The sequence below is a fragment of the Hippocampus comes genome, unplaced genomic scaffold (assembly GCF_001891065.2).
Source record: "Hippocampus comes isolate QL1 unplaced genomic scaffold, H_comes_QL1_v1.1 scaffold174, whole genome shotgun sequence".
NCBI lineage: Eukaryota > Metazoa > Chordata > Actinopteri > Syngnathiformes > Syngnathidae > Hippocampus > Hippocampus comes.
In genome coordinates this window covers 7,282,841-7,295,710 of record NW_017805983.1, presented here as the reverse complement: position 1 = coordinate 7,295,710, position 12,870 = coordinate 7,282,841, and the positions used below count along the sequence as shown (strand labels likewise).

General features: G+C 40.8%; 2 protein-coding genes across 7 annotated transcripts in view; both read left to right on the top strand.

Annotated features, from left to right (window-relative positions):
* The window catches only part of LOC109528247 (poly(rC)-binding protein 3-like), a 13,638-nt gene extending 10,996 nt beyond the window's left edge, over window positions 1-2,642 (top strand). For 3 of the 6 annotated variants that reach the window (XM_019890625.1, XM_019890622.1, XM_019890623.1), the window contains 3 exons: window positions 202-260; window positions 435-604; window positions 1,483-2,642. In XM_019890625.1, coding sequence (XP_019746184.1) covers window positions 202-260; window positions 435-604; window positions 1,483-1,537 — 284 coding nt within the window. In that variant the 3' untranslated portion in view covers window positions 1,538-2,642. Of the gene's footprint in view, window positions 1-201; window positions 261-434; window positions 605-1,482 lie in introns of those variants that run through there. The other 3 variants (XM_019890626.1, XM_019890624.1, XM_019890627.1) reach the window with 2 other exon arrangements.
* Window positions 2,643-6,762: 4,120 nt separating this feature from the next.
* On the top strand, window positions 6,763-9,640 carry LOC109528268 (leucine-rich repeat-containing protein 3-like). Its single transcript, XM_019890647.1, has 2 exons — window positions 6,763-6,893; window positions 7,524-9,640. The coding sequence occupies exon 2, from the start codon at window positions 7,675-7,677 to the stop codon at window positions 8,512-8,514; it is 840 nt and encodes a 279-aa protein (XP_019746206.1). The 5' UTR covers window positions 6,763-6,893; window positions 7,524-7,674; the 3' UTR covers window positions 8,515-9,640.
* The last annotated feature ends 3,230 nt before the right edge of the window (window positions 9,641-12,870 follow it).

Sequence of the window (12,870 nt, the reverse complement as noted above, 5' to 3'; positions counted from 1 at the left end):
TGCCCCCCCCCCCCCCCGCCCATAGCATCCTTTCTTAAAACGATGCAACTGTTTCAAAGACTTTCTTTGGAGAGAGTCAGGTGCTCTGATGAGTGCTGTCGCGCCCAGTGTGGCTCATTGCTCAAACGAGTTCCGCCAACGTGTCAAACTGTATTTTATGTATTCTTCCTCTTCTCCTCTTCCTCTTCCTGGTGCGGTCAGCAGCAGGTCTGGATGCCAGTAACCAGGCCAGTACTCATGAACTCACCATTCCCAATGATGTGAGTAGCAAATAAAACACTGTTCAGGTTGACATTGGAATTTGTGGTGCTAAGTCATTCACTAGGGATTCAGTGCTGTCTAATACAAAGCTGACAAAGAAATGTGAATCATGAAGAAAGACCAACATGTACAGGCCCTGATCATCCTAAGTCCCGCCGCCATTCTTTTCCCAGCTAATAGGCTGCATAATTGGACGCCAGGGAACCAAAATCAACGAGATCCGTCAGATGTCTGGGGCACAGATCAAAATTGCTAACGCCATGGAAGGGTCATCGGAGCGCCAGATCACCATCACAGGGACCCCCGCCAACATAAGCCTGGCCCAGTACCTCATCAATGCAAGGTAAACAGATGCTAGGTGCTCAATTCAAGCTTCCTCCTTTCCACCTTTGTATTTGTTCTGCCAGGAGACACGAAACAATCGGCTTTCCCGTATTTCATAACAACAAAAAATAGCAGACAGAACTAATTGCTGCTTGTCCCGCAACTTAAAGATATCAATAAAAACAACCGCTTTGGAACAAACAACTTGTCTGCTTTGATGTTGCCATAAATGTCAATAATCTATACAGTATTCTAAAGTTGTTCCAACTTAATCTACTGCACAAGTGGTATTTTTTTACAGTGTCTTAGATGCATTTAAATGTCAGTTTGGGCAGTAGAGGGCCCCTCCGCACTTGGTTCCACTCTCTAAGGCAAGGGTGTCAACCTCATTTTTGTCGCGGGCCACTTTGGGGTTACGTCTTCCCTCGGAGGGCCATTACGACAGTGAAACTGAATACCGGTAAATGTTTAATCTTCAAATCATATAATTACTTGGACGCAACAAATTTATGGATTACTTGTCAACTATTTGTTGTTTTTTCAATCATTGTTGAAGTGAGTATAAACAGGGGAACAAATTTCTTGCAAAATGTCAACGTTATTGATTAATTAATTAATCGGTACAGATTTTAGCAAGGATCATTGAAGTTGACACACATGATTTGCTTTCACGGGCCACATAAAATGACGCGGCGGGCCGGATATGGCCCCCGGGTCTTGAGTTTGACACATGTGCTCTAAGGGGTCATAGTTCATTGCTAAGAAGAGTCTGTGTTACCTGCTGGCGTGTCACAGTCTTCACTACACTGAAAAATGTTGTGTTTCCATCTGACTAGTATAACTACTTTACTATGGAAATAAAATGTACTCACTCCACTCCTTGCATTCATCCTCCAGGTTCCGAGACGTGGCGGCCATGTGGAACGACCCATCCTCCATGACCACATCCTGAGCTCCCTGTCTGGCTCTTCTATCTGACCCTTTCCAACAACTGACGACGCCCTCCGGACTCTGGCTGTAGCTCTCCGAAAACTCCGAGCATCGGCCGCCCTGGTCCTCCACACACCAGTGAGGCCCGAGAGCTCACTTTTATTTCAGAGAGCCATTTCAAAAAAGACAACTGTCTATTGATTACATTTTTTAGTTTTGTTTTAGAGAACTGTTGAAGCATGTTGAATGTTTATTAGCAACAACTTGTGTTACTCTTTGCTTTCTGTTCATCTATTCTTTTTTTTTCTCTGTCAGTACTGCGTCATAGAACATTTAAGAAGTAAAAGATTGAACATTTTGTAGAAGTAGTTCTTTGCATTTATTACAGCTCAGTGATGCTATCGGCAGAGTGTGGTGGGATGTAGCCAAAAATTTTGTTTTATAATATATCTTAGAAAAACGGAGCCTTTAGAAAACAATATTGGACTATTCCACTTCTGTCCTAATTTGCATCTTTGTCAAATTACATCACATGACCCTTTTTAGCCAATGGTATCACTCCTAGAGCCTCCCATTTTGTGTTTATCACCTATATTTATGTATATTATTGCTTATATTGCATGTGTTAAGTGTTGTATTGTTGTGTATTTGAGCAGAACCTGTTCAGTGGACCTTGCAATGTTATAGCTTTGTGCTCCTGCTCTTTTCCGCTCATGTTTTTAGCTTTTTTTTTTTCTGGCCATTCACTTGAGTCCTACACCCTGACCAGACCTATAGCCTCCTTCTACTACTAGTATATACATGCATGAAAGGAAATTAGACAAAACTCAGTGGCTACAACACTGATTGGAAATTTAAATGATTGTTTATGATCATATTGTATTTTATTTTATTATTATTATTATTTTTTTTGTACAAGGACTATTTGTCAACTACGCGGCGCTCATGCAATAGATGATTCAACATGTTTGCTCTGGACTGTCTCTGATGTACGAGGGGTTAGTTGGCCTCAGGCTGTGTCCAAAACCTTTTGGCTTCTTTCCTTTATTGTGTTGTGGGAGGAAAAAGCAAAAGTGCTTGGACCAAGCCATAAGGTGTTTGTTTGAGGCCAAAGAATGTTCGGGGGTTTGTCGGGTGGCGGGGAGGGGGGTGGGTGGCCCACAGGGGCTTGGGCGGGCATGACCACTCAGTCTCTTTTCACGATTGTTTATTTGTCTCATGTCTCTTTCATTGTTTATTCGACGCTTTAGGTTTGAATGTCTTTTTATGGTCACAATTTGAGTCGGCAATTTTTTATTTTTTTTCATCAGTAAACTCAAGCTAATGAGAGGCACTTAAGGATGCTATTTGGTCAACAAAGCTCAAACTCTGTAAGAAGCTCAATTCTGTGTTGACGTACACAAACAGCTGTTGAATGTTACTGTCCAAGTCACATGATCCACTGTATGTCCAACACGGCAGCCGATGCTAATATGCGACTTTTATTTCGCAGCATGCTAAGCCTTTGACTTAAACATGGACCAAAGGCTGTTAGGATACTTTGCCAGTAGTCATTCTGCAATAATCTTACAGTTTGATGTGATAGTTGGGCTGAGCAATGGAACAATAGCTTTGAGTTTCTATTATTTGGGCTGAATAGAATGTCAAAGGACTAGCTGTCATTCTTTGTAAAGTTTCAGAGATATGCACAAACGACCGGAGAGCATTCTTTTTTCTTTCTTTCTTTCTTTGAATAATGATGGTTCTGTTTGCATTTCAACACAGTCTGTCTTGTTGGCAAAGCAGGACTATTGAGCTGGAGTGGTGGCAGTGTGATTTCAATAACATCAATATTCATGTACAATTATGTGTTTGGAAAATTGTATTTACTTACATCTGTGTGTATGACTGAAGCAAACTGCAACTAATGCAATAATAGGGTGCAATGTGCAATGAATTATTCTGTTCCTTTTCCCCTTTGAAGACAGGAGAGCTATGTAGCTTGTTGCAAAATGTTTGGTTTTTTTATTTAAAGTTATTTTCCATGTGGCAGGATGTGTAAAAAAAAAAGATTTTTATTTTTCAGCTTCAGTTTGTGTGTATTACAGTTTGGGGAAAAAAAGTGATCAAAGTTGGTAATTATTTTTGATTTATTTGCTCCGTGCAGATCTATATTAGTTGTGAGTACTATGTTTAATTTTAAAGTGTTGGTCAATACAAAAACAAATAAAGTTTCAGTTTTTCTTTCTGTGACTTCTTTCTTTTTTCATTCTGTGTCTGTGTCCGGTCTTGAGATATAATGACCATTGATATATGCACACATTTTTTCAGCTTCGTGCCGGATCACACCAGACCGCAGGAACTTTAGATCCAACATAGAGAAGGTCTATATCCTCACAAACACCTCCCCGCCCAAAAAAAGGAAAAAAAAAAATCTGGATTCCCAATTGCATATACTGTATCAGGGTGGGGGGCACGTTGCCTATTAAAGGGGCCATGTTGCCAGGATGGCCCATTTCCCACTCATAAACTCTCTATGCATGTTTTTGATCAGGAAAATGACAATTTCAATTTAATCAATTTGTTTTGGAGAAGTCAGTAAATAATTCATCTGAAAACACTCAATTTTTCACTGCAATATGGAATCCAAAACACTAAACACAAGAACCCCCACACCACCCGTAAACTCCCAATATCTTGGTGTGACGTTTGAGGAGGAACTTAACACAAAATCACTGGGCACACATCGCTTATAATGTCCAAAAACTGCACTCAATCTGCAGCAGCATTGATGTGGACACCTTGAACATCTCTACTTATGCCTTCAAACACAAAATCAAATAAACACCCTGTTAACACTGTCAGCTCCATAAATGACTGATACATACATTGCCCATAAATGAAGATTTCAGACCCATGAAATGGAATACTCCAGAAGGAACCACACAAGAATGGATGACTGGAGAATAAGTGAAATTGCATACGTACAATATCTTTAACAAACGGAGATATCAGAGAATATGACTTCAGATCATATCAGTAACCGGATTGGTAACAGATGACATTTCAAGCAAAAGAATGGCAGCTGTCAGCAGAACAATGCAAACAATGAAAGTGCTTTTCCTCGCTTTAAAATTCCCATCTGGCAGTTTCCTTTATGCACTATCCTCACTTTCACATTTAAGCATGTCTGGGTTTGTTGCACGTGCAAAAAGTCAGTCTGTAAATACGAGCTGGTGTTAATCTGGTCTGCTATAACTATATCTCGTTTTCACAGCGCTTATTTCATCACATAACAAATTAAGTCAACCACTGTCTTGGAACAACAGCTGGGATAGGCTGCAGCACGCCCGTGACCCTTGTGAGGATAAACAGATCAGAAAATGGATGGATGGACTGTCTTGGAAGAACCACAGTTTGATGAAATAGCTTGTCCCACTAAAAAAAGAAGTGGCTGGATCCATACTTTCAGACAATTAATGAAACAAAGGGTGAAAGCCACATGCGGTTTATCAGTTCCTCACTAAGTGCGCAAATGGCTTCACATGTCATCCAGTCCAGTGAGAAGCTGTGAAACTGGGCTTGTTTGGGCAATACATTTCACAGTCCACTATGAAAGCCACTTCTCAATATCACAAATAACAAAAGGTACAGTGGGAGCAGATAGGACAACAATGTGAAACCTGTCCTGTGGTTTTTCCTTTTCTTTAAGCGGTTAGCTGTTGAACATTGATGAAAAGTGGCGTGCACATAAAGTCACTCCAGTGATGCAGTTTTGCTACAATGTGCGAGCAGAGGGGAATTTTGCCAGGAATCAGACAAGATGAGTAAGGATGTTAAACAAATGCCCTGGCCAGTTCCAAGCGGCTCGCCGCCTGTCAAGTGAATCTATAAGACTGATTATCCAGCAGAAAGACAAAACTGCTTTTGAGCTCTTGTGACATTTATTCGTATCCTTTGACACTTGGGCTACTGTCAAGAAGACTGAAGGATAAAGCAAACTCATACACGCTAAAATGCTTCAGTCGTCAATATAATCAATCATTTTGCCTTTCAGCAAAATGCCATGGCTGAACTCTGCACAGCTGCCATTTAATCATAGAGACACTTGGGCTGCATCCAAGTGGTTATAGCGATGGTGTTGGACTACCTTCAAAGGCCTTTTGTGAGCATGGGCGTCACAGTCAACGTATTGAAGTCCTCTATCATAGAAGAATGGCCCAAAGGAAAAGGCTAACAACCTGAAACTCCTGTGGGTCCAGCAAGCAGTTAAAATGTATTTGTATTGTCGGCTCGGTTGTCGAGTGGTTAGCACGTCCGCCTCGTAGTGCAGAGGTCACGGGTTCGATCTTGGCCTCGGCCTTCCTGTGTAGAGTTTGCATGTTCTTTCCATGCCTGGGCCAATTTCTTCCCACATTCCAAAAAACACGCATGGTAGGTTAATGGAGCACTCAAAATTGTGTCGTTGTTAGTGTGAATGGCTGGTTGTCTATATGTAGCCTGGGATTGGCTGCCGGCTAGTTCAGGGTGTACTCCTCCGGCTGCCCGAGGTCACCCGAGGGCTTCAGCATGGCTGCGACCCTCGTGGGATTAAGCGGTTTCAGATAATGGATGAATGGATGAATTTGTGTGATAAAAGTATGAAGTGCGATCCCCCTGATGCACCGCTTCAAAATGGACGCACCTCGATTTTAGGTTGTGGCATTCTATTAGTTCACCACTAGATGGCACTAAATTTTACATACTACACCTTTAAACTGCGATATTAATCTGTCGCATCAACATCATCCCCCGACACCCCTTTTGCATCAATCAACGAAAAAACATATTTTTCAATTCTATATGCACTAATCATATAGTTACATAAATAAATTTATGTAACTATATGATGGTAAAATTTACATTGCAAATCAGGTAATGGCCATTTTTTTCCTTCATTTAATTTTGTACATCAAAAAGATAATACACGATTTATAAATGGAATATCCAATATGATACAAAGAAAATGTATTTAACTGTCATACGCAATCAAATCAGAAGAGTCGCCACAATGAGTTAAATGTCTAGCAGATGTAATTACAGTGTCGTCTATGAGAGTGTCTCCGGGAGTGTGACATATTAGGAACTCAAAACACACACGCACGCACGCACGCACGCACGCACGCACACACACACACACACACACACACACACACACACACACACACACAGTCTCAAAGCTGCACCGACAGCAGCCGGCAAAGTCTCATTGAGCACTTGCATCTTGGCGGCTGCAGTTGCTTTTTGCTGTTCATTTTTGGGGTTCAAGCTAAGGACATATGATGGAGAAGATTTTTCAATTCCGTTGAACATTTTCCTGTGACGCGTTCAGGACCAAACGAAGAGAAGGGAACGGCCAGGTATTGATTTCTTACTTTTGCTTAACTTTTTTGTCCCACAATGGGCTATTTTTGTGCAAGCTGATGTACAATAGCCCAAGAAGTAATGTTCTTAAAATATTTACCTTTTTTTGGTTTTTCTTTTTTTAAACCTGTGGGATATAATATTTCAGTAATTTGTAAAACAATTCATCTCTTTTATTGACACCACAGTTTCTGTGACAAAGACTTTTTTTGGACATCCATTTATGTGTCAGTAATCTTTTGTCTGTTATAAACAATGCCCGAAATGTTAGCAGAAACAGCATCTGAGTTACTTTGACTCTCAGTGTTCATTTGTCATCCATGCACATCTTTTTCCTGCTGATGCTGGAATAAATGCTAATCTAGATTTTGACCTTCAGGCCTTTCATATGATGCACTGTCACTGTGAGTCATATACATTCAAAGAACATCTTTGTATTTCGCCTCATCGGGTGGTTTTATTTTCCAATGCAAAGGATATCGTACTGTGCAAAGATGCTGTTTTATGATTATCTAAAACTTTACCGGATTGCACTCTCAGCAGTTTCAAGTGTGTATGGAGGATTCAGTGTTGTCATTAAACAACCTTCTCTTTCTCCTTCTTCTTTTTCAACCTTCTCTTTCTAGTCATTGGCAAAAGATGAGGAGGGACCAAAACAAAACGTTAGACTCCTCTTTGGCAGATGATGTCGACAGGGCTCCACTCTGAAATTTCGTGTCCCAACGATGTCAATGTTGCCACACATTTTGTGCGAGATCCCGGCTTATCTGGAGCCAGATGACAAACGATCAGGTGACAGTCGAAAATGGCGCTGAAGACAAAACTTCCGGACTAATGGGTACCACTCCAAGGTCATCCAATAATTCTTGCTCTTATCTTGACTTCCTGGGTTCATTGTGGCTTCTATTGACCATGATCACCATTGCGCGTGCCTGCCCAAAAAGGTGCCATTGCACTGAAAGGAATGGCGCTGTGGTGCAGTGCACGTCACGTAACTTGGATAACATCCCCTCCAATCTGCCCAAGGACACCGTGGTTCTCTTGCTCTCGTCCAACCAGATCACACACGTTCCCAAGGAAGCCTTCACCGACCTCCACCAACTCAGGGACCTCGACCTTTCCCATAACCTCATTGAAAGCTTGGAGGTCGGCGCTTTCCAAGGAATTTCCCAAGGCTTGAGGACCTTGGACCTTTCAAACAACCACCTCAGCAGCCTGCCAAAGGAAACCTTCACTAAACTGCAAGCTCGTGTGCGCTTGTCCAACAACCCCTGGAACTGCGAGTGCTCTTTGCAGGAAGTGTTGAGGGAGCTGAGACTCGACCCCGAGACGATCAATGAGGTGAGCTGCTCGACGTCTGCGCAGGACGAATATGTCGGGCAACCGGTCATCCAGGTGTTGGACTCGGGAATCAACTTCTGCAACTTTCACCAGAAGACGACGGATGTGGCCATGTTCGTGGCCATGTTCTGTTGGTTCGCCATGGTGACCGCTTACATCATGTACTACATCCGACACAACCAGGAGGAGGCAAGAAGGCACTTGGAGTACCTCAAGTCCTTGCCGAGCAGTTCCCATATCAGCAGGGACTACGATACAGCCAGCAGTGTGTTTTAGAAATGATGCACCAATGAATATAAATGAGTGTGCATTGATGCATATAGATGAAAGTCAAGCAGGGAAAATGTTTCAGGCTTGTGAGTGAGCGATAAAACCAGCTCAACGATACATTGCTGCACAAGTCAGATGTGATAAGAAGCATCAAAAAAATTAAAACAATTCACTGTCTTGAAAAACACGCAAATATGTGGCGAGAAGGACAAAATGCTAATGTCTAGAAGGTCCTCTATTTGGTTGTCATCCCCCAAAAAGTCAGTGAAGTCCGAGTTTTATTTGTGCTGTGGAAACAACTCAAGGCAGGATCTGTTTCAACAAGATGAAGGGCACATGTAGCCTGTTTGACTTTCTTGATTTCAAGTACTCAAGTGGTGTTCTGGATTTTGATGTATTAATGTTCTACAGCGAATCTGTCCTTATTAGTGGAATACATATTGTATGCAGATTTTTAGTGTCTTTATACATATATCGTATTTTGCTAGAGATGAAATTACTTTAGCCCTATAGTGCTAAGAAAATGTTTTTTTTAAATTTAAGGGAAATGTAGATATGACATCCAAGTTATTCATCCATCCATTTTTTAATCTGCTTATCCTCACGAGGGTCGCGGGTGTCCAAGAGCTTATCCCTGCTGTATTCGGGCAGTGGGCGGGGGACACCCTGAACTGTTTGCCAGCCAATTGCAGATCCAAGTGTAGTTATTTTCTGTCTGAACAATTAAATAAACAAAAATTGCAAATGATAACGTTTTATTCGAGGGCTGCTGATGTATTGATAGAAATAAATAATAAATTACCATCTATTCTTCAAGACAGCGTCTTTTACATTTTGCAGCAATTTATCGCAACAGATGAAAACCGTACAATGCAACAAATAACAAGCACACAGATCCTCTACCAACAAATTAAATCCATAAATCGGATATGACTGTGCAAGGCTTCTTAGAGTATCTTGTTGCAGTTTATTGGAGATTTTTTTTTGCCTCGTGGTTGCATTCTAATTTGCCTAACCATGTGACCAAGTGTTTTATGTACCGGTAATTATATTTCTTGGACTTGCTCTCCTCAAACCACCTCCACTCCAAGTCTTCCTCCCAAGGTTGTAAAGTGAGATTACATTCAGAATTTGGAAAGCCAAGACATGAATCAGGAAGAAAAGTTTGTTCCTGAAAAATTCAGTTTCTTCAGACTGGAGACTTAGAATGGCTGGAAGAGCGATTGAGTTGGAACTACCATAAGCTCAACTCAAATGTGAGTTTGTATAAATAATGATTTGATGTGTCATTGCCTGGTTTAAGAAGGATAAATGTGGTTGAAGAATCCTTCAAGCCAGTAAACCAACTCAAGAAAATGTAGTGTTTTATCGACGTCTAGGCGATCCAGAGAGCGCAGCTCTACTTAAAAATATATGTGGTACATGTAAAAATATAACCAATATGTAGCAACTGACTATTAATGTTTGTGTTCCCAAACATTTGATGGGTGTGACTGTTTTTTATGAATTTACCTGCTGCCTCCCGGAGTTTTCCAGCTGACGGTCAACCACTCATCCTGAATCGTCAGTTTATCTTGATGACCTTCAGCAATACTGAAAAATGTCAAAAAGACACAAATTATGAATCATACAGCGGTGGTTTTGTATTCCCTTGGGTAGTCTCTGTGTGATATTAAAATTGGTTTGATGAACTTAAACCTGTGTTTAGTACTTTTTCACGGAACTGTACTTGAACATTTCCGGAAAGTCGATTGACCATAAGGCAATCAATCGTAACATTATCTGTTTTTTTTTCAATCCTGAATGTACATTTTAATGCTGGGAATTTCCCTTCATAATGCATAATGGGGTGACTGCATACTTGCAGAAGCGCAGTTATCTGTTTTCCCCTCCATTTGGTGCAATCAGGTAATCAGCCTTCAAGCTTGCTCATGCAATCAGCATCCCTGCCACCTGCTCCAAGCACTGAATGGGAGTGAAAGCAAACCCTTCAGATCTCTTCATCTCTTCCCTGATGTTTGGCCAACAGGTCCTTTTCTTCTTCACTAGAACCAGTGAAGGGTTAGACTTTGTATTTCACTCATCAAAGTCTCTTACATATGCTCATTATACTAAAATATATTGTGGCACATTTATTGGTGTTTTTGTTAGCTTAATGCGTTGTTGACATGCAATTAAAAAAAGTGGCAGTGACTTAAGTACATTGCAAAATCAGTGAAAAGGGAAGCTTTTTACTAATGTGATTACTCTCACTGAGGCATTCACAAAAATATGTGCCTCTCAAATTTTGGGCATATGTTGTCACAAATTGGAGTAGATCAACATCCACGTGTGCAATCCAAAGATGAATGCAAAATTGGGATTGATCTCTGAAGGATGATAATGTGCCACCGCATGGCTTTGATCACCCCCATTCATCCATCTTCCTGCCCCCTGAGTACATTTTGAAAAGTGTTAAAAATACAAAAGGAGATTATTTAGGAATTAAATGATCATTTTATTGTTGCAGCTCCGAAACAAAGAGAGCTGTTGTGTTGTTTTATTTTTAAAACATAAACTTTATTAATACGTTTCACACTGAAGCAAATACAGACACGTCGATGTTGGACTACGTGCCTTCTCGACTGCCGTCTAACTCGAGAGGCGTTCAAGGGCCGCCTCCGAAAAACGTAAATTAATGATCACTTCACTGACACTCAGAAAAGCGAAAATAATGCAACAAAACAGAAAGTCAATTGAATAACTAACAGTCTCCTACCGACATTATTTTGGATTGCCTGACTGCTTTGTCTATAGGTGCTCTGCTCTTGAGTGGCAAGTAGTTTGTGCTCTACCTCTCCCTCTATTACTTTTTCACAACAAGTATAGAAAATTGATGGAATACACAATTTGGGGGGCTTGGAGGGCACCCTGGTTAGCGTCGTAGTGGTCAAGGCAAGGCCATTAATAAATACTTAAAACATGGAACATGTCAACTATACTTTCGGATGAGAGAGGGATGAGGCTCAGTGAAATAAAACGGCAATGAATGACAGCGTAACTTTTATATGTTTAATGCAGACTCTTATTCGGTATTTTTTTTTTGTTTGTTTGTTTTGTAACTTTGCTTTGTGATTTATCAACTAGATTTGTTCCACAGGGAGCAATAAAGAAACAACTTCCAAAGCAGATCGGTAGCAAACGTGCTCAGCACACTGGTTGGGAAGGTCATTTATCAGAAGCTGATGCAGCTTTTTAAAATTGGCCAGCACACAGCAACAAAGAGCTAATTTCAACAAATCTATGAGGCACTAGTTAAAGCACCTGCATCACATCAAGTCTTCCTCGACAGAACGAGAGGTTTAAATCCCTTGAGGTTGCGTAAGTACTTCCTCTTGTCTAATATCTAGGGAAACTGGCACTGGAAAAGTCTTTTTAAGAGCAAAGGACAGTATGCCCTTACATGTCTCTTTGGCAGCAAATTTTTAATCACTGGTATTTGATTTCAACCTGACTCATCCATGTCTTTGGCCTTGATATTTTTATGCTAAAAAGACCTTGTCAGCTCCTCAAAGTCGAAGGCACATCAGAGCGCGGGATTGACAAATGTGTCTGCTTGTAAGAAAACAAAATCAACACGATGGCAACGTGTGAGTGTCGATCAGAGGACATTGTAGATGCGATACTGAATGTCTTTGTGACGCGTGTTGGTCACCCGACTGTTTGTTTGGAGGCCCTTTTGTTATCATGGGGTTGGAGTGATTGGGTAAGGCTGCAACAGACGATTCCATTTGGATTGATTCTTGAGTCTTACAGCCAAGAAAACTCTCCAGGGTACTGAGAGCCTTCCTATGTTTAACGATGTGTTTAGATTCAAAAGTATTAGTTACATGAATGAAATTTCAGGCACAAATCTTGAGCGCTGGGATTCTCTGAAAAGTCAGAAATCTAACAAGCAAAACACTTGAAACACTAAAATTGAGCAAAATTGATATGCTCTACTGGTGGTGTTGATTGTCTGTCATCCAGGTCACGGTAATCCGCAAATCTTAAAATCAATCCAACTGGACTGGTGTTGTTTGTTGAAAATGTTTCAGCTTTAAGCCAAATCAATAAGACAAAAAAAAGGGCTATTGTTGGCGTGGTTAGTGAAAAACCATTTTGGTTAGCAAATGGTTGTTCATTCACCTTGTGACAAAACTGCTTGTTAGAACCAAAGAAGACTTTTGTAATCAAGGTGAAACGTCTTCAACAAACAAGAGCAGTCCGGTTACCTCGATTCAACCTTTGCGGATGTGATTACCAGTAGCTATTTTTTCAGGTTGGAAAACTAAAAAGTTAAAATTGAAATACAAGTAAAAATTTTGGATAAGTGCATCGCTT